This window comes from Kalmanozyma brasiliensis (genome assembly GCF_000497045.1).
Source record: "Kalmanozyma brasiliensis GHG001 unplaced genomic scaffold PSEUBRA_SCAF4, whole genome shotgun sequence".
In the NCBI taxonomy this organism is placed as follows: domain Eukaryota; kingdom Fungi; phylum Basidiomycota; class Ustilaginomycetes; order Ustilaginales; genus Kalmanozyma; species Kalmanozyma brasiliensis.
In genome coordinates this window covers 808,376-836,032 of record NW_015961981.1, presented here as the reverse complement: position 1 = coordinate 836,032, position 27,657 = coordinate 808,376, and the positions used below count along the sequence as shown (strand labels likewise).

The 27,657-nt window shown below is 58.3% G+C and overlaps 10 protein-coding genes across 10 annotated transcripts; 6 read left to right on the top strand and 4 right to left on the bottom strand.

The window, feature by feature from the left end:
• Positions 1 to 86: 86 nt before the first annotated feature.
• On the top strand, positions 87 to 6,464 carry PSEUBRA_004992 (Anaphase-promoting complex subunit 1; the record flags this gene model as incomplete). Its single annotated transcript, XM_059465434.1, has 1 exon — positions 87 to 6,464. The coding sequence occupies one exon, from the start codon at positions 87 to 89 to the stop codon at positions 6,462 to 6,464; it is 6,378 nt and encodes a 2,125-aa protein (XP_059320477.1).
• A 655-nt stretch (positions 6,465 to 7,119) lies between these two features.
• Positions 7,120 to 8,820, top strand: PSEUBRA_004991 (Thioredoxin domain protein; the record flags this gene model as incomplete). Its single annotated transcript, XM_016438472.1, has 2 exons — positions 7,120 to 7,251; positions 7,438 to 8,820. The coding sequence occupies 2 exons, from the start codon at positions 7,120 to 7,122 to the stop codon at positions 8,818 to 8,820; spliced, it is 1,515 nt and encodes a 504-aa protein (XP_016290929.1).
• Positions 8,821 to 9,398: 578 nt separating this feature from the next.
• PSEUBRA_004990 (Translation elongation factor EF1B, gamma chain, conserved) lies at positions 9,399 to 10,967 on the top strand (the record flags this gene model as incomplete). The annotated part of the gene is made up of 2 exons (XM_016438473.2): positions 9,399 to 9,627; positions 9,949 to 10,967. 2 exons carry the CDS (start codon positions 9,399 to 9,401, stop codon positions 10,965 to 10,967), a joined length of 1,248 nt encoding a protein of 415 aa, XP_016290928.2.
• Positions 10,968 to 11,315: 348 nt separating this feature from the next.
• On the top strand, positions 11,316 to 11,954 carry PSEUBRA_004989 (2',3'-cyclic-nucleotide 3'-phosphodiesterase; the record flags this gene model as incomplete). The annotated part of the gene is made up of 1 exon (XM_059465433.1): positions 11,316 to 11,954. The coding sequence occupies one exon, from the start codon at positions 11,316 to 11,318 to the stop codon at positions 11,952 to 11,954; it is 639 nt and encodes a 212-aa protein (XP_059321598.1).
• A 274-nt stretch (positions 11,955 to 12,228) lies between these two features.
• PSEUBRA_004988 (Ribosomal protein L40e) lies at positions 12,229 to 13,983 on the bottom strand (the record flags this gene model as incomplete). Its single annotated transcript, XM_059465432.1, has 4 exons — positions 12,229 to 12,587; positions 13,269 to 13,296; positions 13,599 to 13,612; positions 13,980 to 13,983. 4 exons carry the CDS (start codon positions 13,981 to 13,983, stop codon positions 12,229 to 12,231), a joined length of 405 nt encoding a protein of 134 aa, XP_059321597.1.
• Positions 13,984 to 14,510: 527 nt separating this feature from the next.
• Positions 14,511 to 15,989, top strand: PSEUBRA_004987 (Zinc finger, C2H2; the record flags this gene model as incomplete). Its single annotated transcript, XM_016438471.1, has 1 exon — positions 14,511 to 15,989. One exon carries the CDS (start codon positions 14,511 to 14,513, stop codon positions 15,987 to 15,989), a length of 1,479 nt encoding a protein of 492 aa, XP_016290927.1.
• A 130-nt stretch (positions 15,990 to 16,119) lies between these two features.
• On the bottom strand, positions 16,120 to 17,523 carry PSEUBRA_004986 (uncharacterized protein; the record flags this gene model as incomplete). The annotated part of the gene is made up of 1 exon (XM_016438453.1): positions 16,120 to 17,523. One exon carries the CDS (start codon positions 17,521 to 17,523, stop codon positions 16,120 to 16,122), a length of 1,404 nt encoding a protein of 467 aa, XP_016290926.1.
• A 2,115-nt stretch (positions 17,524 to 19,638) lies between these two features.
• PSEUBRA_004985 (Complex 1 LYR protein) lies at positions 19,639 to 20,265 on the bottom strand (the record flags this gene model as incomplete). Its single annotated transcript, XM_016438464.1, has 3 exons — positions 19,639 to 19,722; positions 19,870 to 20,076; positions 20,161 to 20,265. 3 exons carry the CDS (start codon positions 20,263 to 20,265, stop codon positions 19,639 to 19,641), a joined length of 396 nt encoding a protein of 131 aa, XP_016290925.1.
• Positions 20,266 to 20,895: 630 nt separating this feature from the next.
• PSEUBRA_004984 (HAD-like domain protein) lies at positions 20,896 to 24,663 on the top strand (the record flags this gene model as incomplete). The annotated part of the gene is made up of 1 exon (XM_016438468.1): positions 20,896 to 24,663. One exon carries the CDS (start codon positions 20,896 to 20,898, stop codon positions 24,661 to 24,663), a length of 3,768 nt encoding a protein of 1,255 aa, XP_016290924.1.
• A 123-nt stretch (positions 24,664 to 24,786) lies between these two features.
• Positions 24,787 to 27,447, bottom strand: PSEUBRA_004983 (Peptidase M3A/M3B; the record flags this gene model as incomplete). The annotated part of the gene is made up of 1 exon (XM_059465431.1): positions 24,787 to 27,447. One exon carries the CDS (start codon positions 27,445 to 27,447, stop codon positions 24,787 to 24,789), a length of 2,661 nt encoding a protein of 886 aa, XP_059320476.1.
• Positions 27,448 to 27,657: the final 210 nt, after the last annotated feature.

Genomic DNA, 27,657 nt, shown 5'->3' with positions numbered 1-27,657 from the left:
CGCTTCGCTAAGGGGTCGATTTCCAAAGACACCCAACTACGCTTCGGCACCACCGCGAAGCTGACTACACCGCAGTCCCTGTCACGATGTCGGCGGCAGAACGCATCAGCCAAAGAGTGGCGCACTCCAACACTCGAGCGGCTACATCCGATTGGGACTCCTCCCTCACGGGCGAGTCGTCTCAGCTACTTGCACGTCTGCAAAAGATTCGCGCTCGCTCAACAGCCACCACGCAGGGAAGCTCAGTCTCATCCGCCTCGCATCTCGCCCGCGGAGCCACAGCATCAACCTCCTCGTCACCACCATCGACATCGTCAGTCACCACGGTCCATCAGCAAGATGATAGTCTCAACAAGGGCGCTTGCGCTCTCGACGAGCTTCGATGGCAAGATCACTCCCTCACATGGACAAGAGGTAGCATCCTCATGCGCACCTTCTCCTTTCCCAACCCGGTCTTGCAAGCGTTCTGGACCCTGTTCCATGTCAGCCCCCCGGACACCATCCACACCGCTCCTGGCAAATTACGTGCCAATCAGCATCCTGATCCACCCGTCCGAGCGCTCTGCGTCTTCTTCGAGCAAGCCATGCACATTCACTTTCCAGGCCTTGGCGAGCAGGTCGAGATGGACCTGCCTTTCCGCTTCGCAAAGGCCTTCCCAGCACCGCTAGGCTTTCTCATCCAGCGCCAAATCGAATCGGAAGACGAGCGCATTGCTTCGAGATTACAACGTCCCGCAGTCAGGCCTTCGTTGCAACCGTCTTCCAGTGGCATCGGGTATCCTTTCCCAGACCTCAGCACATCGTCCGACTCGAGCCAGAGCCTCTCGCATCTCCTCGACGAGACCGATCCTGCATCCACATCTCAGATTCCTCAAGATCCATCGCGGCTGCTGCCCATGGTCTTCTACCTGTCCCGCTGCTACGACGATCTTGTGCCCGTCGATCGCTTTCCGCAGCTGTCCTTCTCCCTCGCGCCTTCGACCGACCCTACGCCAACCACACACGGTCCAGCGTCCCCCTTCGGCGAAATAGACGAGGTCGTCGTCTACGTCTCTACCGAGAACGATGCGCGATGGCCACCCTTCGTCGTCACGACGAGTCTGCGAAACTCTGCCATCCGCGTCTATGCGTATGCCGCACGGCCGAACGCCTTCGAATCGACACCCGCACTGCTCTCGACGCCACGCGCCCCGTCCTCACTCGGCAGCAGTGGCGCTGGTGTCCATGGCGTTCCCATCATCCCTGGTCCTGCCGCCTTTGCGCCTCAGAGCCAGGGAGACGACCAACACCCCGTGACGGGCCTGTCGCGCACTCTCTCCGACACACAGGGAGGTGCTGCCAGCACAGCGCTAGGCAGGGGCTATCCGTCCACCTCGGTTCGAAGAAGCAGCCGTATCGATCTCGACCGACGTACCAGCGGCATGGTCTCTGCTGGGATGGGAAGAGATCCGAGCGGTCGCAGCCGACGTATCAGCGCGATGCACTCAGGAGCACCAGACCGCAGATCCACGGGTCGCAAGGACGATCAGGCAAGCCAGGGACGAGACCGCACGCTAGGGAACATCTCTCACACTGCCGATGGTCTTCGCCTGCAGTCTGGTGCTTACCCTCATGAAGCTAGGATGGAAGAGCTTGGCGGTCCTGGCACCAGCATGCGCATTCCTGCCAACCCAACCGCAGCGGCTCGCCTACGTCGCAGTTCACAGGCCGTTGCGCGTACACCCTACGGAGGGCCCCGGAACTCGAATCGCACGTCGTCTTCCTCTGCCAAGCCAAGGATGTCGATGAATCTGTCCCGCCTCGACACCAGCGTCGATCCCTCTCGGTTCACGTCCGCGATGCCCACCGGCACCATCGATGGGATGCGCCTAGACGCCATGGAGGTCGACGATGCCATCCTCGACGACGGCGATGTCGACCTGGCCCGCGTCGCAGACATGGACAGCTTTGCACGCAGTTTTGCCTGCACATGCCTCTTGGACGAGATCAAAATCCCACATCTGAACTCTGCCTCCGACCTTGCGGATTTGCGGGTGAGCGGCTCCTCGTTCGGACACATCGATTCGGACGCCACCTACCTGTTCCTGTCCATGCCAAGTCTGGGTCGAACCTTTGTACGTCGGCTTGGCTATCAGCGATTGGGCTCGTACGACACGTATCGAAACCTTCCCTTCTGCAAAGCACCCAGCAAGCTGCAGACTGCTGCCGCCATTCCATGCATCGGAGTCTTGCCGGTATCGGTGCTGGGTCCAGAATCGACGCAAGTTCTGGCAATGTCCCGAGACGGAGCTTTACAACTTCACTTCGGGCTTCCATCTCCAGGCATTCCGTCACTCGACATCACCACGTTCGGACCTCTGGCGCCGGAACTCAAAGACATTAGGCAAGATGCATCCTCACTCTGTCTGGAGGCAGCGCCGACCTTGGGCAGGTCTGGCTTTCAGCTCGTGACAACGAAATCGCAACAGCGTATCGATGTCCAGCTCGACTTCCGTCCGAGATGTGCTACAGCCGCTCGAGTACTCGGGGTCCTATCGCAGACCGTGCCAAATCATCTCGCGGCAAAGATCCAGGCTCGGTGGGTCGAGGCGCGCTTCTTCACGGAAGGTCCACTGACGTCAAGGCACGGGCATACTGCAATGGATGCAGATTGGGCAGCTCTTTCGCTAGCCTTGGGGCTCTCGTCGTCACAGCCAACTGCTGACCGCACAAGTGCCCGCTGCGCGACAGCACACCGTCTGTTCGCCCAAGATCCCCTCCTGCAAGGCCTCGCTCCCTTCACCGCTGTCGACTCGGCAGGCTGGAATGCGGCACCACAAGGGACGCTGAAGAACAACCTGGATCCGACCGAGTCCGGCCCCCTTCTGTTTACGCTGTACCTGCTGGCCGAGGAGATGCAGTTGGACACTTCCCACTCGCAAGGCGAGGTCAAGAAAGTGGCAGAGCTGAGTGCCGCCCTGGCACAGCGCTGCAGATCATCCGCCTGGACGGAAGCCCTCCGCTGTCGCGTTGCCTTGCGTCAAGGCGCGTCGCAGCTTGGACAAGGGTCAAAGCAAAGTCGAAGCATGGACGCAGACGGGCAGGAGCCACCGCAAGACTTCTATCAGGTGCTCCGCCGTCTGCTCTCTGGCAGCCGCGCCCAAGCGTCTTCGCTTCGGAGCTGGATCGAGCCCACTGCCGGTCTTGCACAGCTCACCCACGCCGCTGCTGCCTTCCCGATGCTGGATGCGGTTCTTCGCACCTTTTCCGTGTTCAGCCAAGCGCACAAAGATCGTCAGCACCTCGCAGCGGCCGTTGTCGAAAGTACGATCTCGAACGGACTGGATCTCGAGCGATTGCGAGCGTTGCCTTTTGGCATCTCGCTTCCCTTGTACGAGGCCATGCGCTGCTGTCAGGTCGAACCACCGAGTGGCAAGAGTGCCGCCTTCTACCACATGACTCAACGTGCAGAGCTCGTTCTCAATGCTTGGCCGCTGCGTGGCTCCTTGAGCACGGCGAACGCGCGCAAGATCCCAGAGCAGCTGGTTCGAACCTTGCCAGAGGACGTCTCTCTGGATGCCATCTGTGCCCAGCTGTTCAGTCGAGACTTTCGACTGCGCGATGTGGTGGCGATGCTCAGGACCGACTCGATCAACTCGGTCTACGTTGCCGAGGGCGAAAGCCAGACGGAGACCGCCATCACCGAACAGCACAACGCAGCCGTCGCAGCGATCGGCGAACGTACCAAGGCGCTTCCAGCGGGTCGAGCCATGCTTTTTATGACATCGCAGCGCTTCTCTCCCACGCACAAGTGGCGAATTCCGTCGATCTGCTTGACCGTCAAAGTGAGACCGCGCGGTCTGACCATCGAGCCAGAAACGAAAGCGGACGCGGCCGGCTTGGACTGGCCTGAGTTTCACAATGGCGTTGCTTCGGTGCTCGAGCTCCACTTGGCCTCCGACATCACGGTCGACTCCAAATGGATCTTTGCGCACCTGGGCGAACAGGTCACTGCACGTCACGCAGGCTTCTTGTACGGACTCGGTCTGATGAAGCAGCTGCCGTCGTTGACGCCCATTCATGTCTTCCGATACCTCAAGATGCGCAACAATCTGCTCACCATCGGCTTTCTGCTCGGAGTGGCCGTGTCCACCGTAGGCACGGCCGACCCCACAGCGCGAAATTTGATCGGGATGCAGCTCCCCGCTTTCCTGCCGCCCGACTCGGCACCGCTCAACTTGTCCACCATTACGCAAACCGCCGGCCTGCTCGCGATGGGACTTCTCTTCCTTGGCAGCAATCACCGCTGGACGGCCAAACGCATGTTGGACCAGATCGGCGCGCAAGAGTCTTCGACTCCCCACCTTCAGCCGCAATACCGCGAGGCCTATTCTTTGTCAGCGGGTCTCGCGCTGGGTCTGGTCTACCTCGGCAAAGGCCGAGGCGAGGGCATGAAGAGCTTACCAGACAAACGCATCCTTGCTCGCCTCATTCATCTCATTCAGGGCAGCAGCAACGTCGGCAAGGGTGCAACCCTCGCGGGCGGTCTTCGAGCCGACGACGCCGGCAAGGACGCCGGCGAGATCAATTTGACTTCGGCGCCTGCTGCTCTCGCCTTGGGTCTGGTCTACCTGCGCTCGGGCAGTCCGACGATGGCCGATGTGGTTGCGCCTCCTCGGACAGCTCGCGAGCTCGACTCGCTCCGCCCCGATGTGCTCTTTGCCCATGTGCTGGCTCGCTACCTCATCCTGTGGGATATCATCCAGCCGACAAAGGAATGGCTTTTCGGCGTCCTCCCCATGTGGATGCAGAGGCGCATAGAGTGCGGCAAGACGCTATCCGAGGCGGCACAGCTGGCTCAGATCAACATGGAGACGGGCGCTTGCTTTGTGATCGGACTCAAGTATGCGGGCTCGAAAGATGCAAAGGCAAGCCATTGCTTGTGGGAGCAGCTCAACAGGCTGGAGAAGCAGGCCAAGGTGCAGGCCGTTTCGTTCTTTGCCAAGATCCGCAAATCAGCCCTTCAAGCGGCGCTGGACCAAGCGAGGATTGCGCTCGCGATGGTCCTCGCAGGCAGCGGAGACGTTGACCTGCTCCGGCATCTACGAAGAGCGCACGGCGATGTGGATGGCGATACGTGTTACGGTAGCCACATGGCGACGCACATGGCGCTGGGACTGCTCTTCCTCGGCGGAGGGCGATTCACGCTGGGAACGTCGGATCTGGCGGTCGCAGCCCTGCTGATTTCTTTCGTGCCTCCCTTCCCTCGATCCAGCGGTGACAATCGTGCGCACCTGCAAGCGTTCCGCCACCTTTGGTACCTCGCCATCGAGCCAAGGTTGCTTGTCGCTACGGACGTCGACTCGAATCAGCTCGTGAGCTTGCCCGTCCACATTGCTGAAGGCGATGCTATCGCGAGCGACAACAAACGCACCTTTACTCCACTGCTGTTGCCGAATCGCCACTTGTCTGGATCCATTCGAAGCGCCACAGATAGGTACTGGTCAGCCAGCATCGACGGCAGCTCGATATCGGATCGCAATGTGGTGACGGGATCGGCAGCCGCTCGGGCTGCACGAGCGTCCGCTTCTGCCACATCGCAGATGCTCTTTGTGAAGCGCAAGGCGGCTCACCTGGACTATCTTGCCGACCCTAACGGCAGCCGAAGCTTGACCTCGCGCGCTCTCGAGACAGCGCCGATGGATGTGTCGGGAGACGCTGCCGAACGGATCGGACCCGGCGTGCCTGAGCTCAGGGAAGCGACGCGCGGCTTCTCGGCTGCAGGCAAGCAGTGCGAGCTCGTCCGTTGCTTGGGTCAGATCTCTGGGTCGTCGTCGGACGCCGACCAAATTAGCCAGTCGGACGCAACGGTGTCAGCGATGCGAGCGCTGGTGATGGAATGTCTGACGATGGACAAGATGTATGTCTTGCCCGCGTACGCCAGCATTGTGCAGCTGAAGCACGACAATGGCGTCGACGCTCTGTTTCAACCGTCTCGTGACATCCGCCTCGCCGATGACTTCTATCAGCATCACTTTGCACGCCTGTTTGCAGAGGGCAACGACGACGGTGCCAGCAAGCCGTTGCCGTTGGTCCAGCCTGCTTTGCTGACGTTGTTACGGCTGCATGCGCAAGAGCAGGCCAGGAAGGTCTTCGAAGGCGACGCAGCGGTCCGAGATGCTGTGACGGAATGTCTCATTTCGAGGCCAGGGGTGGGCTTCAGCGCCGCCCTCTTAGAGGCTGAAGACGCTTGGAAGGTGATGGTGATGAGCGAGATGCCTAGCATGAACGAGGTGCGCGGTCTGGTTGACTTCATCCGGCAATTCATACGTTCGGCTCAGCCAGCCGCGGGTCCAACTGATGCTACGCAACTCAGAGAGAAGGTCCACATGGTCACCGATGCAGCCTTTGGAGGCCCCAACAGAGCGCCTTGGACTGCTTTCATCCTCGATCATGTCATCGACGAGTTGCTTGGCGGGTCTTGACCGATGTAGCTCCCATTTTATTACCAGCATGAACGCTGAACTCACACCGCCAGTTTGTGTGTCTGATGAAGAGAGGGCGGAACCTGAGGAGAGGCATATGTGCAGGCTGAACCTACTCAACTACGGAAGGGGGTCGCGCTCAACTCGACGCGCCCATCTCGTGCGGCACCAGCGAAACTTGATAGCCGACGTGGCTGGTGAGCTGGAAGGTACGCGCCCGCAACACATTCAAAAGCAGAGGACAGCTCTAAAATCCGACAAAATTCCAAAGATGCAGAGGGCACGAGCCCATTCTCTGGGCGGCGGGTGGGTGTTGCTCTTTGAAATTATTAGCTGCCACGTCAGGCTTGTTGCCCGCGGGGCTCAAGGTGGCGCGCAATCTCTCGGCGTGTTGGTGAGTCCCTGAGCAAGAAAGAGAGAAGCACGCAAGCACGAAGATCCCGGGAAGCTTGGCCTCCAAGCACGCTGAGCACAGACAGACACGCAGAGAAGAAGATACGCACCTCGGCCTCGTGCAGTTGGCTTGCACAACGGGAACAGCCCTGACCTACAGTACCACCGATCCACCCTTCCTTTCTCACCTCGACCACATCATCATCCTTTATCTTCCCTTCGTTACCCATCTTGGTGGATTTCAATCAAGTCCCTTCTCAAGATGCGTTTCACTCGTTCCGCCATCGCGGCCGGTCTGGCTACCGCCGCCACCTTCATGTCCGCCGAGGCTTCGTCATCGTCCGACGTCCTTGTCCTCGGTCATGCTAACTTTACCGATCACGTTGCCAAAGAGGTATGTTCCTTGATCACGCCGCTACAAGCTCCATGGACGGACGCCGTCGTCTCGAGCTTCGCTTCTAGCTATGGAACGATCATCGCTGACCTCGTCATCACTTTCTCTCCTGCTTCGCCGCTTTCGCCCCTTTTGTCGCGCCGACGATGATGCTGCCCTGCACACCGTGGCGTTCCTCCTTCACAGCCTCTGATGCTCGTCGAGTTCTACGCGCCTTGGTGCGGTCACTGCAAGCAGCTCGCCCCCGAGTACGAAAAGGCCTCTACTGAACTGCTCGCTGACAAGATCAAGCTCGCCAAGGTCGACTGCACCGAGGAGAACGAGCTCTGCGCTGAGCACAATGTCGAGGGCTTCCCCACCCTCAAGGTCTTCCGCAACGGTCAGTCTGCCGAGTACAACGGTAACCGAAAGGCCGACGGCATTGTCTCGTACATGAAGAAGCAGTCACTCCCTGCTATTTCCACCATCACCGCCGACAACTGGGCTGAATTCAAGGGCAAGGACCGTGTCGTTGCCATTGCGTACCTCGACGCTGCCGACGACGACAGCCTCTCCGCCGTCGAAGCTGTTGCCAACGGTCTGCGCGACAACTACTTGTTCGGTGTCTCCCACGACGCCGCGGTCGCCGAAAAGGCTGGTGTCAAGGCGCCTGCCTTCGTCGTGTACCGTCAGTTCGACGAGCCCGAGGTCAAGTTGGACAGCACCAAGTTCGACGACCAGGAGATTCTGGAAGCCTTCCTCAGGGCCGAGTCGATTCCCCTCGTGGATGAGCTCAGCGCCGAGAACTTCATGAGCTACGCCGACACGGGCCTGCCCCTGGCCTACCTCTTCTCGGACGCCGAGTCCAAGGACCTGCAGACCAACATCGACTCGATCAAGGCGCTCGCCAAGGCCAACAAGGGCAAGCTCAACTTTGTGTGGATCGACGGTAACAAGTACTCTGCCCACGCCAAGTCGCTCAACATCCAGTCCGAAGACTGGCCCGCATTCGCGATTCAGGACATTGAGCAGAACCTCAAGTACCCGCTCGAGGATCTCTCTGGCGACCTGGTCGGCAAGGTGACCGACTTTGTCAAGCAGTACACCTCGGGTTCGCTCAAGGCTTCGGTCAAGTCCGAGCCCATCCCCAAGGACCAGGACGGTCCCGTACACGTGCTGGTCGCTGACGAGTTCGACGCTGTCATCGGCGACGACAGCAAGGACATGTTGGTCGAGTTCTACGCCCCCTGGTGCGGCCACTGCAAGAAGCTTGCGCCCACCTACGACACGCTCGGCGAGAAGTACAAGGCGCACAAGGACAAGGTGCTGATTGCCAAGATGGATGCCACTGCCAACGACATTCCGCCCACTGCTGGCTTCTCGGTGCAGTCTTTCCCCACCATCAAGTTCAAGGCTGCCGGCAGCTCGGACTGGATCGAGTTCAACGGTGACCGATCGCTCGAGGGCTTTGTTGATTTCATTGCGCTCAACGGCAAGCACAAGGTGTCTGTGGACCTCGAGCCCATCAACGCGACTGGCTCTGAGCACGCCGCGCACCACGACGAGGCCATCCACCACGAGGAGCTCTAAGCTGGCATGCTAGTTTAACAAACGTCACTGCCTATCGTAATCGTGCCTTCATTCTGGACGGCATCATTCGACGCGACTGCAAAGGCGTGGCGTTTCTCAAACATCGATGCGTTGTTCTCACACTGATGTTATCGTTGCTTTCAGCATTCGTCTCTTGTCTGTGATGTTAGCATTGGTGAGAACATGACGTGAAGAAGTAACAACGACGTAGGTCAGAAGCGGGCAACACGGAAGGAGGCGCAATCTGGTGACCAGCTCCCAGCGCAAAGTGACATGAAAGCTGCAAGTGACACGCAGAGGCTCGGCAAGAAGACCTGCCTGCTGAGAAGAAATTTCTCGCTGTGTGAATAATTTGAACCGTGCGGAGCGGTGGCAAGGCTGGCCCACCAAAAAAATAGAATCTGGAAGAAGACAACTGAGAAGAAGAAATTCACTCGAGCGCAGAAGTTTTGGCCAACCGCAGACCCTCGCCGGCCACGTTGAGACTAGGGCATGGAGCTTCAACACCCTTCTCGTCTTCCCACCACATACACTCCCGTATTCGTCATCCCCCCTTTCCTCACATATAAACACTCAAAATGGCTCCCATCGGTCAGATCTACGGCTACGTCGGCCACCCCAAGACCAACCACGCCCTTTGCGCCGCCGCCTACAATGGCCTCGAGCTCGAGGTCGTCGACACCCAGGCCATGAGGGGCGACACCCGCAAGCCCGAGTTCCTTGCCCTCTTCCCTTACGGCAAAATCCCCGCTTTCAAGGGCACCGACGGCTTCACCCTCATTGAGGGCAAGGCTATCGCTCGTTACGGTATGTATTCTCTTCGACACAACTGCGCCGCTTCAGCCTCGCTCCGCCTGCCCCACCGCCTTCCTTCAAGCCACCGCCAGCAGCCTCGCTCTTCGTTTATATGATGAGATTATCTTTTACAGTTATCCCTGTCCGAATCACCCATGTCGAGGATACTACTTTCAGCATAATGCCCTGAACCTTCCCAACAGCAAGCACCCTCTGGTTGCTGTCACACAGGCGACAGGTGGACGCAGGCAAAGCGAAGCAGCGGGCACTTTTAGCGATCTTCCATCGCGAGCAACTCAGCTGACTCTGTCTCGGTTTTCTTTGATCGCGCAGTCGCCGGCCTCTCCAACAACTCGAAGCTGCTCGGCACCGACGCCAAGTCGGCCGCCCAGATCGACCAGTGGATCTCGTTCGCCGACGAGGAGATCCTCAACAACGGTATCCAGATCCTCCTCCTCACCATCGGCCGCATCCCTTACAACAAGGCCCTCGAGCAGTCGGCTTGGGAGAAGCTCGACCGTGCTTTCGCCTTCGTCGAGTCGGAGCTGCAGAACAAGACCTTCCTCGTTGGCCACCGTGTCACCCTCGCCGATCTCACCCTCGGCTCGGACCTCGCCATGATCTTCGCACGCCTCGCCGGTGTCAACTTCCGTTCCAAGTACCCTAACACCGTGCGCTACTTCAAGACCATCACTGGTCAGCCCCAGGTCCTCCCTATCTTCAAGGACCTCACTCTTGCTGAGGAGAACGCCAAGTTCGTTCCCCCCAAGAAGGAGGAGAAGCCCAAGGCTGCCCCTGCCCCCAAGGCCGAGAAGCCCAAGGCGGCCCCCGCTCCCAAGGACGACGAGGACGACGAGCCCAAGGCGGCTCCCAAGCCCAAGAACCCCTTGGACGACCTGCCCAAGTCCTCCTTCAACCTGGACGAGTGGAAGCGCACCTACTCGAACGAGGAGACCCGCGAGACCGCTCTCCCCTGGTTCTTCAAGAACTTCGACTCGGAGGGATACTCCGTTGTCAAGCTGGACTACAAGTACAACGACGAGCTCCAGGCTGTGTTCCAGAGCAACAACCTCATCGGCGGCTTCTTTGCCCGTCTTGAGGCCTCGCGCAAGTACACCATGGGCACCCTCGGTGTCTTTGGCGAGAACAACAACAACTTGATCTCTGGTGTCATGATCTGCCGCGGCAAGGACCCCAAGTCTGTCCTCGAGGTCGCCCCCGATGTGGACAGCTACAGCATCTCCCCCCTGGACCTCAGCAAGGACGAGGACAAGAAGTTCTTCGAGGACATGATGGCTTGGGAGGCTACCATTGACGGTAAGGCCTTCGCCGATGGTAAGATCATGAAGTAGGTTTGCTTTAGATCGCTTGATAGTGCATTGCAACTGATATGTGTTGTGCTTCGATATGCTCTTGTCGTGTGCGTGTGCAAGCCGCTTTGAAAGTTTTGAACGGTGTGGAAGTTGCCATTGCGTCGTGAGCGGTAGGAGGTTGAGCGAGTGCGGAAAAAATGGTTAGGGTGTCAGATCGCGCAGCCAAGAGGCCGGTGGAGGCAAACCCACGTATGCATGGGCCCTCTCCCTCGCCCTCCTGACCAGGGTTCAGCTCAACCTTCTCCTACGACATGGGTAAGTCCGTCTTCCCTTTCAACAATACGCTGCACGCTATAGCTTCCTACTTCGACACGTGCTGACGCAAGGATGCCGACGATGGCGATGGACAAGTTCTCAGGGCTGTGTTTGTGGTTGGTCCCCTCCTCCTCCGCTTCGCAGCTGGAGTTGAACGATGCGATTCGGGGCGTGATGTGCGACTTGCGCGCTGCCAATCCCGGTTGCTCGGGGGAGTTCAGTACGCACGCGACGCTCGTTTCTGCCCTTGGCGATCGCACCATCCCCGCCGACGAGCTGCGCACCGTGACAGAAGGAGCCGTGGACGAGTGGCGCAAGCTTCACGGTGCAAGAGGGTTGACGGTGCCATTCAAAGACGTCACAACCAAAGGCCGCTACTTCCAATGCATCCTCCTCGCCCTTCAACCCACACTCGCGCTAAAGGGGCTCAACAGCATCGCAAACAGGACAGTCGACAAGCATTTCCCACCCCCACCATCCGCAAAGGAGAAAGAGGAGTTCTTCCCCCACATCTCCCTGCTCTATGCCGACCTCACCGTCAAACAAGCGCAGGAACAGATCGATGGGCTGCGAGAACAGGGTGTGTTCAGGACCAAGGGCGAAAGTGTAGAGTTCAAGGGTTTTAAAGAGGTCACGTTTGGCAGTGTCGAGGTGTGGGATTGCACAGGACGGCCGGAGGAATGGAAGAGGGTGCACAGCATACCGCTGTAACTTCAGCTCTCTTTCTCAATGTCTTCGCATTACACGCACGTCACTCGCGAGTCTCGAACTCGAACGCAGAGAGTCATAGCGTCAAGCATCACGCAGGCCGCACAGTCGAGTGAGGGAAACCAAGAAAAGGTGTGTGATTTTGGTGGAACAACTGACCAACCGTCGAAACGGTCGTCCAGTACGACGAGCCTACATTCTGAGAGAAAACGAGACTGCGAAAACGTGCGATAATGGTGTGTGTGTGTGTGAAGGAAAGCAACTCGGAGCGTACCGATTACTTCAACTTCTTCTTGGGTCGGAGCTGCGACGAGTGGCCGCACTTGCGCTTGCGGCAGTTGGTGGCACGGGGAGGGAGACGAGCGTAGCACTTGCGGCAGATCTGCTTGTCGCAGTTGTACTTGCCGGCGAGCACCTTGAGCGAGGGCTCGATGATACCACCGCGCAGACGGAGGACGAGGTGCAGGGTCGACTCCTTCTGGATGTTGTAGTCCGAGAGGGTGCGGCCGTCCTCGAGCTGCTTGCCGGCGAAGATGAGACGCTGCTGGTCAGGGGGGATGCCCTCCTTGTCCTGGATCTTGGCCTTGACGTTGTCAATGGTGTCCGAAGACTCCACCTCGAGGGTGATAGTCTTGCCTGTAAGGTGTTGAAGTAGGGGTAGGGGGATGGAGCGAAGGTCAGTTTGCTGTTCGTCGGGGGCGAGTCTTCTACTCGTGGTAGGTGGAGCGGGTCGGTCGCATCCATCGCATCTTTCGCAGAGTCGCGATCAGTCATGTCCAAGGTTTTTCCGTCCTGCCCGGCCTTTGTTCGCCCTGTATCCGTCTGCTACTCCTGCCCTCTTACAACCGAATCATCCTTGCGTGGCAGTGTCCGACCGTCTCATTCCGGATCTCGAAAGCGGGCGTCCCTGGCAAGTGTAACATCATTGCTCATCCGGACGACATCAGCCGCAGCAGATCGAGTTCGAGTTCGACCCTTACAACCATGGCGTTCGTCGTCCTGCGATGCGTCTTGTCGGTGGTGCTGCCAGGAACACCAGTGATCCTTCCTTGATGTTGACAACGTGATCCTGCCTTGTTGTTGACAACGCATCAGAGACCTGGTCTGACAACGTGGACAACATTCCAAGCCTGCGCCGACAATGTCCCTGCACTTGATCCTTGATCCTGCTTCACGAGTGTCGCGTCCTGTTGCTTCCTTGTACCATCTCCTCTTCGCTTTGCTGTTCCGATGCTCTGCCTGCGATGACCTGATGCTGCGATGCGCTGCGATGGATGACATGCGACGTCTCCACCAAGAGTGTCGTGGAATACTAACCCGTCAGAGTCTTGACGAAAATCTGCATCTGTAGAGGTGGGATGCGGTTGTTGCAAGTTTGATTGATGTGCAGACGGTGGTGCGGATCGAATCAGCAAGTGGTCGTGGAGGATTGAGAACGAATGCGACTCGATGCAGCACAATACGATGTCGAAAGGTGATAAGGAATACTATGCTGACTGCTGTGTCGTCAAGAGTGCTCAGATTGTCGATTTAGGCCGTAGCAAAGTCGTTCCAAAGCGCAATGCGGGCCGGAAGCGCTGCTGGTGCTGATATGTCGGGTAGTCTTCGTCTTGTGCTGCTGTCGAGAGCGCCGTTGTATGAGCTTACCTTGTTGGATGGATCTAATGTGGTGGACGATGACGGAGATCGTTGTCAAGAAGCGTTTGGCTTAGCTGCAATCAATTGGAGCTCTCGACTTGCGCAGACCTCGAACCAGCGGACTGCGCTGCGCAGCCGGAATTTTGGCCACAGGCTTGCTCAGCAGTCTCTCGAGCTCAGTGGAATTTCGAGCCTGCAGATCCACTATCTGAGCCGACAGGCACGAACTCAGCCAAATTCGAAATTGGGCCTCCAGACCAGTCAATGAGACGCGCACGTGATGCAATTTCGGCACATCGTTTGTTCATGCTCTTTCATCAGGTCGTATCCATCGCAGGCTGCCCATCACCATTGTGCCTCCTATGTCTTCAGCAACTGAAAGGCACGAACGCATCTGAGAGGCGCTTTTCGAGCGCCATGAGCATTCTTAAGGCGCGAAAGTGATCTGTGACATCTAAGAGAAGCGAGTTGTCAGAACTATACAGCCTCGGCCGAGGTTGACCTCGCGCCTAAATTCTAAAGCGAGAGATGTTAGGCCATCGCCTGCTCCAACCTAGATATCGAGAAAGTGAATCTCCCCGAAGCACTCTATCGGGTGAAGTGGATCGGCTAACATTCGGATTTTAGGCGCAAAAATCACGCTTCGCCTCCACCCGGCGCACGAAACTTTAGTGGCAAGCGACTCAGCAGCCTGGAAATTTTCGGCAAGAGCAGCTGAGCCTGCTGAGCCTTGTCATTGACCCTGCATGTGCGTATCTATGAGCACCAAGTCGTCTCTGCTTTGCCTTCTCCTCTTGCCACACACGCCCAGGTGCTACCCAGACATTCGCGCGCCACATCATATCAAATCACATCGTCGCTGCAAACGTCAGCAAGCGCATCGACCATCCCCAGCAACGAACCTCACAAGATCCTTTCACCATGGCGACCCTAGTCGGATCTTCCAGCAGCGAGCCGTCCACCGCCCCACAGTACGAGCAGTACGACGATGACACACCGCTCTTCACCTGCCTCTCGTGCAGCATTGCATTCCCGAACCCGGAAGACCAGCGCACGCACTACCGCTCCGACCTGCACCGCTACAACATGAAGCGTCGAGTAGCCAACCTCCCACCCGTCAAAGCGGACGTGTTCAACGCCAAGATTCTGGAGCGACGAGCAGCGTTGGTGCAAGAGGCGCAGACGGCGACCGTGCCCGATCGCTGCGAGGCGTGCGATAAGAAGTTTGCCAGTCAGAACGCCTTCCGTGCGCATCTGGAGAGTAAGAAGCACAAGGAGAACGAAGCGAGGTTGTCGAGGAGGCAAGCTGCCGCCAACACTGAAGCTAGCGAAATCGCGCCATCAGAGGACGGGAAGGAGGAGGTGCCGCTGGTGTTCCGTGTACCCAAGCCGACCGCGGAAGCGCCAGCGCTAACACGCTCGACCACAGACGCAGCTATTGTCGCCGAGGAGAAGAAGAAGAACGCCCGCGACACGCTCATGGTCAGCGAAGACGCAAGCGAGGAGCAAATCCAAGCCGCTGTCGACGCCAAAGTCGCCTCCTCCCGCAGAATCGACGTGGAACACGAATGCATCTTCTGCCCCAAATCCGGGTTCGGCGAACTCAAAGACAACCTGGCACACATGTCCAAGGCACATGGATTCTTCATCCCGGATTCGGAGTACATCGTCGATCTTCCCGGGCTCGTCTCGTACCTCGCAGACAAGGTCAGCATCGGCAACATCTGCCTGTACTGCAATGGGCGCGGTAAGGGTTTCCACAACACGGAGAGTGTGCGAAATCACATGTTGGACAAGTACCATTGCAAGATCGCGTATTCCGATCCGGAGGATCAGTTGGAGTTGGGCGATTTCTATGACTTCACCAGCTCGTACCCTGCGGAGGAGGATGAGGAGTGGGAGGATGCGGACGCGGAAGAGGAAGAGGAGATGGAGGTGGATGGGGAAGGACAGGTGCTGGATCTTACCACCAAGAAGTCTGGAGAAGAGGAGGAGAAGGACGACCAGATCAGGTATGGTGATTCGGAGCTCGAGCTGGTTCTTCCCTCTGGTGCTCGATTGGGTCATCGCTCCCTCCGACGATACTACGCCCAGTCGCTGCGCGAGACACCGCTCAATTCGTCCCGTGCCGACGAAGACCTTTCGCGTCGCTACGGCGGCGGTGGCGCCCTCGCACGCCGTCTCATCGCAGAGAGCGGTATGGGCCACCACGACGGTGACGGCACCCTCGTCACCGGTCGCCACGGTCAAGTCATCAAGGCTAGGAACAGGGGCGAAGCACGAGAGGCAAAGAAGCACATCACCGAGTTCAGAGACAGGAACAAGCGCGAGCAGTACAAGACCCGCATCGGGTTCAGGAACAACAACCAGAAGCACTTCCGCGATCCGCTGTTGCAGTAGTTGCGCGGTTGCTTGGTGTCGTTCAAGCATTGCAATTTACTCGTTGATCTCAAAAAGCGTTGTGTGACTCAGACGAACTGGAGTTGAAAGTGTTGAGTGAGATTGGTATGAGTACATGTGCAAGAGAAAACTACTCGAGCTTGGTCGACTGAAGCTGTTGCGTCAGCTCGTTGGCCTTTGCCGTCGCCACAGCATCCCCTGAGACGACGCTAGCGACGACCTTGTGAATCTGAGCCTTGCGTTTGGAGCTCGCGATCATGCCGGCAATGATGAGGTTCCACGCGTTGTCCAGTGCGGACCAGAAGTTGGACGAGACGATGCCGAGCGCGACGCCGTTCTTCCACACGGCCTGGATGGTCTGCAGTCGCCCCAAGAAAGCCTTGGTGGAGAGGGTGGACATGGCTTCGACCAAGTCGACCTGGGAGAGTCGAGCGATGTCGACGGGCGCGGCATCAGCGTTGCGGTGGGCGAGACTGCGCTTGGTGAGGTAGGTGAGGATGTGCTTGAGTGGCAGCAGTTCGTGGAGGAGCGAGATGGTGGACTGAGAGTAGAACCAGCGGAGGATCGTGTTGAAGTGCTGGACGGAGGGCACACGGAGGGCGAGCGTGGGCATGTGCTTGGTCGTGATGCCGTTCTCCTGCGTCTCCTTGGATGCGGGAAAGAAGGGGATGGAGACGCATTGCAGCGCAAGCACTGGCCCATGCACGGCGTACAGCGTCGCAGCCTCGTTGTCCGAGTGCACGGCAAGAAGGTGCGTGGGCGGACGCTGAAGCGAGTCGAGCCACTCGGTGACATCGAGCGGAACTGTCTCGGGCAGAGGCTGACCGGGAATCTCCTTGGTCATTATGAAGGCTTTGTTCGCGTTGAGGAAGCTCTCGGTCTGATGGTACAGACTGCACTTGCCAAGACGTGCGGTTTCGAGGTAGGTCTCGAGGAAGAAGTCCGGTGTGATCGAGTGGCGATCCGCATCGTGAGCCTCGGTGAAGAAGTGGTGGCGGGAGAGGTGCGCGGACAGATCCTCGTAAGGGGACGAGTTGGGCTTCAAGCGAGGAGTCGGGAGCCGCTGAGGCACCTTGACGCTGATGCGCTCGCCTTTGAGCGTGACCGATGCGGAGGAGCTAAAGATGGAACCGACCTTGCTTGCCTTTGCAGCGGAGCGGACACCGGCGGAGATGTCTTTGCTCGATGGCGAGCGAGTCTTTTTGGATGGCGAGGACCTCCCGCCCAGCTTTGGGGATGAAGATGGAGTCTGCGCACGAGATGATGAGGCCTGTTGACGAGCGGTCTTGCTGATATTGGTGTCGATAGGCTGAAGCGGACGGCTTGAGGAAGACGCAACGACGATGTTCTCTCCGAGGCCGAGCTGCTTGACGGCGACATCAACGGCACATGTTCGTGGGGAGGGCTTGCCCGGAGAGGCAGTCGTCTTGGTGTCAAGGAGAGAGGAGCGGGAGGAGGCAGCGGCGCGACTAGAAGACGGAGCAGCGGAGAAGCTGGAGTGATGATGACGGCTGAGAGCAGGCGACATCATCATGATGAGCGGTGGTGGTGACAAACAAGATGCTGAGTAGTGCGGAAGGGTGTTGCGGAAGGTGTTGGAGACGAAGGCTTCGTGCAGCTTGCAGGATTGGGGTGTCTGGAGTAGATGGCGAGGGCTTGCGTAGTAAGAGAAGAAGGGCTGCTTATATGCCAATGAATCTCCGAGTCGACGCTCCGAGCTGCGATGGACTCGACTGCAGCCTCTTTGCAGTCGTCAGCCGACTAGAGCGGCAAAGGACGGCTTGCAAGTGTCATGATGAGGGGTTTGACAGGTGTTGCCGCCAATTAGTGCGTTCACTTTGACCCACAGCGGGAGGGCTGCATTGTACTTGTGGCGCAGAGTAAGTTACGGCACAAGGGGCAATGCAGAGACGATCCTTGGCTAAATTGAATGAGCCTTCGACAGTCGGCCTCGAGAGCTCAACTTCGATGTCCCTTCGCTGAGTGGCAACGCAACCACCACTTCATCCGCAATGTGTCGTTGAGCTGATCAATCACGGCTGCAAAGTCAATCCAAATGCAATGTGGGTGAGAGCAAATGCAGCATTGTTTGCGCTTAATTTCATCGGCCTATCACAGCTCCAATCACTCGCGAGATCGTGGGAGGATGGCTGTGATTGACTTAGTGACACGGTCGGAGGGTCCGAGGCTGTTTTGCACTGGTCACACGTAGATACAATCGTCACATCACAGGGTCATGGACCTGCCCTGTGACACAGCGCCTCGACACCTTTCGAGCTTGGAGTCCTTTCGACAAGCATGCTGTCAATGGGATCACACTTGCGAAGGGACGGTAAAAGGGCCGAAGCAGCTGTCCAGAGTCGAGTCGAGTCGACTTGCGTCGGAGCCCAATCCGCTTTTTTCGGGTCTGCCCTTTTCCGCCCTATTGTGGCCACACACACGCCTCTTCTCAGAGCACAAAACCCTGATTGTTTGGCGCTTAGACCCGCTGCAGCCTGCCGTCTACACAACTTGTGAGCGCGGATGTGACAGCTTGATTGTACGCAAGCCTCATTCCTTCGCCCTTCTCGCTCTACGCCCACCGACCTTTCGGTTGCAGCCGAGTTCGAGCGCGTCTCTCGGCCAGCTTGCCGACAATGAAGGCATGATCAGCTTTCTGACAGGTGCGCCGCGTTGCTGCAACCCTGTTTGCAGAATCTCAGGCACTGCGCTCACTTGGCACTTAGGCGAGCCGTGACAGGTGCACCCTGCACCATGAATGCGCAGCCTCCCGCGTACCGGCCTCTGACTGCGTGCAACTTGATCCTTGAACCCAGCTGTACCCCATCCACTGTTGGACGCGGACTGCGTTCGAATCTTGCGCTCAGAGACGTGCCCTGCCTCTACCCTTGCGAGACAAGCGCAAGAGCAAGTCGAGAGCTTGAGCCAGTGAGCCTGACATTCTGGCGAAAAGCATGCGAAGAGTCACAGTCCCTCTCGGAGCGAGCGGGCACATCCCGACGGAGGACGGATGCACCGGCGTGAGAATGTGATGAGAGTGTGACAGGTAAGTGTGGGCATCGACGCTGCGTTTCGCCGGCGCAGCGGATCGTCTGTCGGCCCCCTCTTCTGGTGGGCGCGTGACGTACATACTGTATCACTCTTCGTTCGCATCACCCCATTGACACCCAGGCGGCGGGAAGCTCTGCTAAGGGAGCAAACAAAGACGTGCGAAATGGCCCCTGCGCAATTGACGATCGCGAACGCATCAACCGCCGCGGTCCGCGGCCTGAGACGTCATCGACGAGGTCCGAATGAGATCCGTGCCACCTGCCGATGCCATTCTTTCCGAAGACTGGGGTCAACTCGATCGAGCTGGATCCTGACGGCCTGTATTTACCTCGCCGCGACTTACGTGCACCTCTGAAGTCTTGCGAGACGTCAGACGATCCTCTCCGAGCACAGTCGCTAAGGCAATGGATGCGATTCGCCGACCCCAAGACTGCCGAACAGATGTTCCACTTCCTTGCTCCGTGCCATTGTGCTTTTGTCACATTCAAATCGTCCAATGCTGCTGACGGGCTGACGAGCTGATACTTTGAAAGAGTCGGATTGCAATGCGAGGCTGAGAAACGCTCGATGGAGCGGTACAATGGCAATGAGAGAACACTCAGATGCCCGTGCCGATCGGTCCTCGTCCCTCGTCTCGAGAAGCGTAGAACTTTTCCAAGAAGCCCTCGGGTCGCGCTGGTCCCTGTTAGTTAAAGGAAAGGCGAAACAAAGGATCAGTTTCCATGACACTTGAGTGTTACTTGCAGAGCGCGGCCACAAATTATTGCATCCTCGAGAAGCCTGTTCAAAGCCTGTTCAGGGCCACGAAAACCAGGTCGTCGCAACTTACCTCCTCCTCTGCGAACCACTTCATGATGTGCGGGATCTGCTTCCACCCGTTCATCGTTTCCTGGTATTCCTGCTGTGCCTTGAGCAGCATCAAGTCGAGCACGGCAAGGTCCTTGACCGTCTTGTTCTTCTCAAACTGCGTGCGGAACTTGGCGCGCAGGATCGACGGAGGCACATCGAGCGCGTACAGAGCGCAGATCTCGGGGGCCTGAGCACAACGGAAGGCAGAAGCAGGCAAGTGTCAGCAAGATGCCCAAGGTCGATGCTAGCTGTAGGGTGGATCGGGACTCACAGATCGGTAGAAGTTGCGGTACAGTGCTGTAGAACGTCTGCGCGCCTCGTCGAGCGTCCTCGAGATCTGTGTGGTCTGAGCCAGACGGCTTGGGATGGTCGTCATTCTGTTTTGTCGATGGAAGCAAGCAGCCAGAAGCGGCAGGTGTCGGTGTGGTCAGCGACGCTGAGGGACTCGTCGATGGATACCGCTGTGGGCTGATGCGGCGGTGCTACGTACGTGATGATGCTGAATGGGCAATGTCGAGCGGAGTCAGGATGGCGCAAAGACGATAAGACGAAGAAGTGTCGATCTCGAATTGAGGATATGCACGGTGGAGACGAGCTGTGAACTGCGTCTCCCGAGCAATTTCGTCTCGCACGGTTCCGGTATTACTTCGGCCTAACAATTTGGACTCTATGCGCTCACCAGCGTGGAGGCGGACAGGCCATATATGCTGATTTTGGCTCAGGGTGCAGCTCAGAGACACAACCAACACTCTTTCGAGACCATCATCATCCCATACTGATTGAATTTGTCGTCACGACAGCAACACGTGCATAACAACTGCGGAGCAGCTCGGCGTCACTACGATGGAAGCTGTGACCTACTAGCAAGCGACAGAGCAGCTCCATACCGGCTTCGGCGCCGAAGCGCCTTCCGTGAATGACCGTCAGCCAGGAATACGACGACGCCTACCCGCTCCGCCCCCTCGGCGCCAACGTCATGTCCTCAGGGCGCGATTCTCCCGCAACCATGGAGAACGGATTCGCGGCGTTCCGCTCGCGCAACCAGCGCTCTCGATTCAGCCGCTTCGGTCAGAACAATGCCAGAGACTCCGACGAGCAGCAGGGTCTCCTACAGGACAGCGACGACGATGGTGCTGGCAATGTCTCAGGCTCGAAGCGTCCAAGTCTGACCCCTAGACTCTCCGAGGATCACCGACGACAATATGGTACCAGCGGCGACGACGACATCCCAGCTCGAGCGACCACTTCAGTACAGCTTGGGTCAAATCGGGCCGGCTTCATCGCATCCCTCTTCGGCTCGAAGGAACGCGCGCCACGCGACCTCAGCCGTACAATCAGCTTAGGAGACTCGGATCGCGTCCGCTCAAGATATCCTGCGAACGTGGTCCGGAATCAGAAGTACAACGTCATCACCTTCCTGCCCAAGGTGCTCTACGAACAGTTCAAGTTCTTCTTCAACCTCTACTTTCTTCTGGTCGCATTGAGTCAGTTCATCCCGGCGCTCAAGATCGGCTTCATCGCCACCTATGTGGCTCCACTGGCTTTCGTGCTCTGCATCACCATCGGCAAGGAAGCTATCGACGACTGGGCTAGATACAAGAGAGACTTAGAAAGCAACAGCGCTCCGTACAAGCTGCTTGTACCCAACAGCTCAGCCATCGCCAAATCGCAGGCACGCCTGGCCAGAAAAGCGAGTCCGAACAAGCCCCTCTCCCTCGGCAGCGATCTCGGGCAGTCTAGGGTCGTTCAAATTCCCAGCAGCAAGATCAAGGTGGGCGATTTGGTGGTGCTGGACAAGAATCAGCGCGTGCCCGCCGACATGGTGTTGCTGCAGACCTTCTCCAACGATGCCACTATAGAAGCCGGAACTGGCTCAGTCGCACCCACGCCTGCAGACGAGAGCAGCCAGTTCGTCCTTGGCGATGACGAAGACGACAGAGACGCCAACAAGAAGTCAACGGAGGTCGACCCCTCTTCGTCAAAGGCGGAGGACGATTCCGCCACAGAGGGCTCCAACGGTAGCTGCTTCATTCGCACCGATCAGCTCGACGGTGAAACGGATTGGAAACTGCGCGTCGCAATCGAGCTCACACAGCGTATGCCGACCGACGATCTGGCCGTGCTAGGCAATCGAGCCGTTGTGTATGCAGGACCGCCCATCAAAGACATCCACACGTTCCTCGGCAACTTCACTCTGCATCCTCCACCAGACGACGGATCCATGACACCAACACCCACTGTGCCGCGCACTGGGCCGACCGTAGGCGATCTTCTTGGCGTTCCAACCGATGCACCGGATTACAATCGCGGCTCCACAGACTCGACCAGGCCCGACACCATCATCGCGATGAGTCAACAGCCTCAGGTGGCTCCGTTGACCGCCGAAAACGTCTTGTGGGCCAACACTGTCCTCGCAGCTGGCACGGCCGTCGGCCTCGTCGTCTATACGGGGCGAGAGACCCGAGCCGTGATGAACACTTCCTACCCAGGCACCAAAGTCGGCCTGCTCGACCTCGAGATCAATCGACTCTCAAAGATCCTCTGCGGCGTCACCTTCGCTTTGTCCGTCGCTCTCGTCGCACTCAACGGCTTCAAGGGCGAGTGGTGGGTCTACATCTTCCGTTTCCTCATCCTCTTTTCGTCCATCATTCCCATCAGTCTGCGTGTCAATCTCGACATGGGCAAGACGGTCTACGCACGCCAGATCATGCACGACGACGAGATTCCTGGCACCATCGTTCGAACGTCAACGCTGCCAGAGGAGCTCGGCCGTATCGAATACCTCCTCTCAGATAAGACGGGGACCTTGACGCAGAACGAGATGGAACTGCGCAAGCTGCACATGGGCACCATGAGCTACGGCTGGGATAGCATGGACGAGGTGGCCTCGCAGCTGGCGACCGCACTGCAGCAGCACTACGGCAACAATCAGCAGCCTTTGATGAGTCCGACAAAGACGACTGCGCCCACAACGCTAACAACAGCAGGAGCCATGCTTGCCGGCCGCGGTCGCCGCGACATGAGCTCTCGTGTCAAGGACGTCGTCCTCGCCCTCGCGCTCTGCCACAACGTCACACCCGTCGTCGAGCTCGACGGAACGATCACCTACCAAGCCTCATCGCCCGACGAAGTCGCCATCGTGCGATGGACCGAATCGGTCGGGCTCAGCCTCGTCGCTCGCGATCGAACCTCCATGTCGCTCCGTGCAACCGACGGCTCGACACTGCACTTTGACATCCTCGAAGTCTTTCCCTTCACCTCCGAATCCAAGCGCATGGGCATCGTCATCCGCGAACGCGCCACGGGCGAGATCACATTCTACCAAAAGGGCGCCGACGTAGTCATGGCCCGCATCGTCGCACAGAACGACTGGCTCGACGAAGAGTGCGGCAACATGGCCCGCGAAGGGCTGCGAACGCTCGTCGTAGGTCGTCGACGACTCACCTCCGATAACTGGCTCGTCTTCGAACGCGCCTACAAGGCCGCCCGGGTTCAGGTCGAGGATCGATCGGATGCCATGGCACGGGTCGTCGAGGAGCATCTCGAGAACAATCTCGAACTGCTCGGTCTCACGGGCGTCGAGGACAAGTTGCAAGACGATGTCAAGATGACCCTTGAACTGCTCCGGAACGCGGGGATCAAAGTGTGGATGTTGACGGGCGACAAGATCGAGACAGCGACGTGCATTGCGATCTCATCGAAGCTCGTGGCGCGCAACCAGTACGTGCACCAGGTGGCCAAGCTGCGCACGCCCGATGCGGTGCGGGATATGCTCGATTTCTTGAGATCGAAGCTCGATTGCTGTCTGGTGATCGATGGCGAGTCGTTGCAGGTGTGCCTGGATTCGTTCAGGGATGAATTTATCGAGTTGGCGACGCAGTTGTCGGCGGTGGTGGCGTGTCGCTGTTCGCCGACGCAGAAAGCGGATGTGGCACGGTTGATTCGGAGTCACACCCGCAAGCGAGTCTGCTGCATCGGAGACGGGGGAAACGACGTATCGATGATCCAAGCTGCCGACGTCGGGTTGGGGATTGTCGGTAAGGAAGGCAAACAAGCGTCCCTTGCAGCCGACTTCTCCATCACCCAATTCTCCCATCTTACGAAATTGCTCGTGTGGCATGGGCGCAACTCGTACAAACGCTCCGCCAAGCTCGCCCAATTCGTCATCCACCGCGGTCTGATTATTTCGATCATCCAAGCGGTCTTTTCGTCGATCTTCTACTTTGCGCCCATCGCGCTGTATCAGGGGTGGCTGATGGTCGGGTATGCGACGGTGTACACCATGGCACCCGTCTTCTCGCTCGTTCTCGACCGCGATGTCTCCGAGGACCTGGCGTTGCTCTACCCGGAACTCTACAAGGATCTCACCAAAGGTCGCTCCTTGTCCGCCAAAACGTTCACCACCTGGCTCATGATCTCCACCTATCAGGGCGGGGCGATCATGATTCTCAGCCTCATGCTGTTCGAGAACGAATTTCTCAACATCGTCAGCATCTCATTCACCGCGTTGGTGGTCAACGAGCTGATCATGGTCGCGTTGGAGATCACCACCTGGCACGTGTACATGATTCTCTCCGAGATTGTGACGCTGTTTTTTTACTGCGTCAGCATTGTTTTCCTGCCCGAGTTTTTCGATCTCGGCTTTGTACTCAGTGCGAGGTTCGCTTGGAAGACGGCGGTTATTGTCGCGGTTAGTAGTTTGCCGTTGTATGTATGGAGGGAGGTTAGGAATCGGTTGGCTCCGCCGAGCTATAGTAAGCTGGCCATGGCTTAGATGGTGCAATGGAAGCGATTCTCGCGATCGACAGACGGAGTGATGGATTTGTGCATGTGTGATTGAGCAGTACGTTCTAGCAATGGTGTAGAGTGAGCGATGGGAGCGGTCCGCTGGTGGGGTTCATTCGATGCCCCACTTTCCCACCTGCTGCATGGCCCTCTTATCCCCGTCCCTCACCTCTTCGGCACCCAACACATCCGCCAGCATCCCCCACGGGTCCCGCCCACCGCCATACTTCAAACACTGCATCTTGAACACCTCGCCCTTGTCCCGGTCCAGCGGGTTGCCCTCGAACAGGTGGTTCCAGATCTTGCTCGCAATCACCCGATCCAGCAAGTACGAGTAGTATGTGCTACCGTAGCCGAAGAGGTGGCCGAAGCGCACTTGTGGGTGTGCGCCCTCGGTGTAGCTCAGCTGTGCTGCGCCGGGGAGACCCATCTCCCGATCCAGCTCGGCGTAGAGCGCGGTGGAGTCAAAGGTGAATGCTGCGGCGGCGGACGAGTGGTACGCCTGGTCAAGACGGGCGAGCAGGATCTGGTGGTACGTGTCGAGGCCTTCGAGCGATTTGGACGCTTCCAAGTGCGAGGAGAGGTGCTCGAACGGCAGCGAGGCGCCCGTCTTGTGATGCCGCGCGACGATCGAGACGACCTGCGGCGACTGAACAAAGTGCTCCATGAGGATTGAAGGAAGCTCGACAAAGTCGGTGGCGCACCGTGTTCCGGACACGTTGTGGTACGAGGTGCGACCGATCATCGAATGGATCGCATGGCCCATCTCGTGGAAAAGGGTTTCGACTTCGTGCCAACCGAGAAGGCAGGGGCCTTGGTTGCCCCCGCCGGGTCGCGCAAAGTCGCACATAAGAACGACGACGGGGAGTTGGTACCGACCGGGTCGCTCGCGTTGCTCAAAGGTGGGCGCTTGGAGTGGGTTGCCGTAGCCTTCGCCGCCGAGGTCTTCCGGTCGAAGGGTGCGACCGTCTTCGGAGCGACCGTGGGTGAAATCACCTGCTTCGTCGTCCTTGTCGACGCGACGAGAGCAGCGGACTGTGTAGTGGGCTGCTCCGCCTGGTTTGCCGTCGCGACTCCACAAATCGGCGTAGATGGTCCCGATGAGGCCTTCTGCAGATCCAGAAGTGCCTTTCGCACCCTCGCGCTCGTCCAACACCTCGACCTTCATCACGTCTCCCGGTCCTTCGCTCCAGACCTCGCCAGGGGCCACCATAGACGCCCGGAATCGAATTCCGTACAGCGCCGAGAAGAGCCGCGACAGGCCGGCGAACACCGAACCTAGACTGAGATACGGCGACAGCGGCTGCACGCTCCGCAACGACGGGCTGCGGAAGTGCTGCTCGGTATACAGATCCCTGTCCCACGGTGCAAAAGCCGGTAGCGTAGGGTTCGGGTTGAACATCGACCCGCTCTTGGCTCCGTGTGCTGTGATAGAAGCTTTCTGTTTGAGCTTGCGAAGCTTGTCTAGGTCCTGCGAAGCTCGTGGACGATGATGATTGGTGAGGGCGCGGAGGAACTCTTCGATGTTCTGTGGCTCTTTTGCCATCTTGTCCCCCAGTGCCATTTCCGAGTACGAGCCGGCTCCTGTGAGCGTTGCCAGCTCTGCACGCGCCTTGAGCAGTCGTTCGAGACGTTGTACCTGTGCCTGGCTGCCGTAGTTGGCGGCTCGGAAGGCGACTTTTCGCGCTCGCTCGTCGGGTGCATACTTGAGCAGCGTTTGAAATACCCATGGCTGATCGGCTGCGGAGAAGGTGAGCAGCCCATCGCGGTCCGTGATAGCGCTTGCTCGGATCGCCTTCATCACGGTCGGGTTGACCTCCTCGAGCCAGTGTGTTGGGACCTCCACCGTATCCGACTTGTCCACCTCCGTCTTGGCGCTTGCGTTGCGTGCAAAGTCGTCCGATGCATCGTTTCCCGCGATATCCTGGAGAAAGCCTCGACCGAGCACAAGGATCTCATCACTGAGCTGAACGAATCGCTCCCTCTCCGCTGGTGGCAGGTGGATTCCTGACTTTTCAAAGTCGCGCAGAAACACCTGCGCGACGGCTATCGCCTCCGATGATAGCGTATCCGCAATGTCCTTGTTGGACAGAATATCTTTCAGCACGCGATACAGTCCCGTGTGGGTGTTGAGCACGTTCATGTACCCGCAGAGGTACTCGTAAGCTGCATTGGCCGCCTCTGCCCACTCCGGGTCCGGATGCGCATTCCGCACGAGCTCCGCCATGTCTATCACTCCACAGAGGAGGTCGCTGAGTCGATCGAGATTGCGCACGACCTCCTTGAGCTCCGCTTTTCCGGCTGATGTACTGACGTCTGACGAGCCGGCACGGTCGATACGGTCGACGAGCAGCTGCGCCCGTGCGAGCGTCTGCTGCGCCAGCGTGAGAAAGCTCTGCGGCGACGTGAGGGATGGAATCTCAAACAAGCCTGTTGACGGCCCGGAGGATCGAAGATTGCTGGACGAGGAGGAGGACGGTGGTGCGTCGAATAAGGAGCGCAGCTCTTCGTTGTCCTTCTCGTGGTCTGGGCGGACGTTGGGGAGAATAGGTGCGGACGAGGCGGGGCGCTGCACTCTCCGTGTCGATGGTGATGTACTGAACGGTCTCCTACATATGTTGAATTTCCTGGCTTTCTGATCCGCATTCGACGCAGTTGGCACTGCATGAGCGAGAAGCGACGGAAGTCGAGATGATGATGATGCCAGATGCTGTCGCGAAGAGCGGGCCACTGACGCAGCGGCCCGCTGCGCGAGCTTTGAAGTGGACGCCATATTGCCGGTCCGCAGCTTCAGCACTCAGCACCTTCTGCAGCGTCGAAGGAGGTTGCGATGCTTGACAGTGACGTGACAGGGTAGTGAGGATCAAGTCAAATGGTTGGCGGAGGCGTAATCAGTTCTTCTTAGACTCGGCCAAAAGTCGCCGTGCGCACCCGCGTCGGAAGCCGGAATCGAAATATGCCGATAAAATCTCGATACCACAAC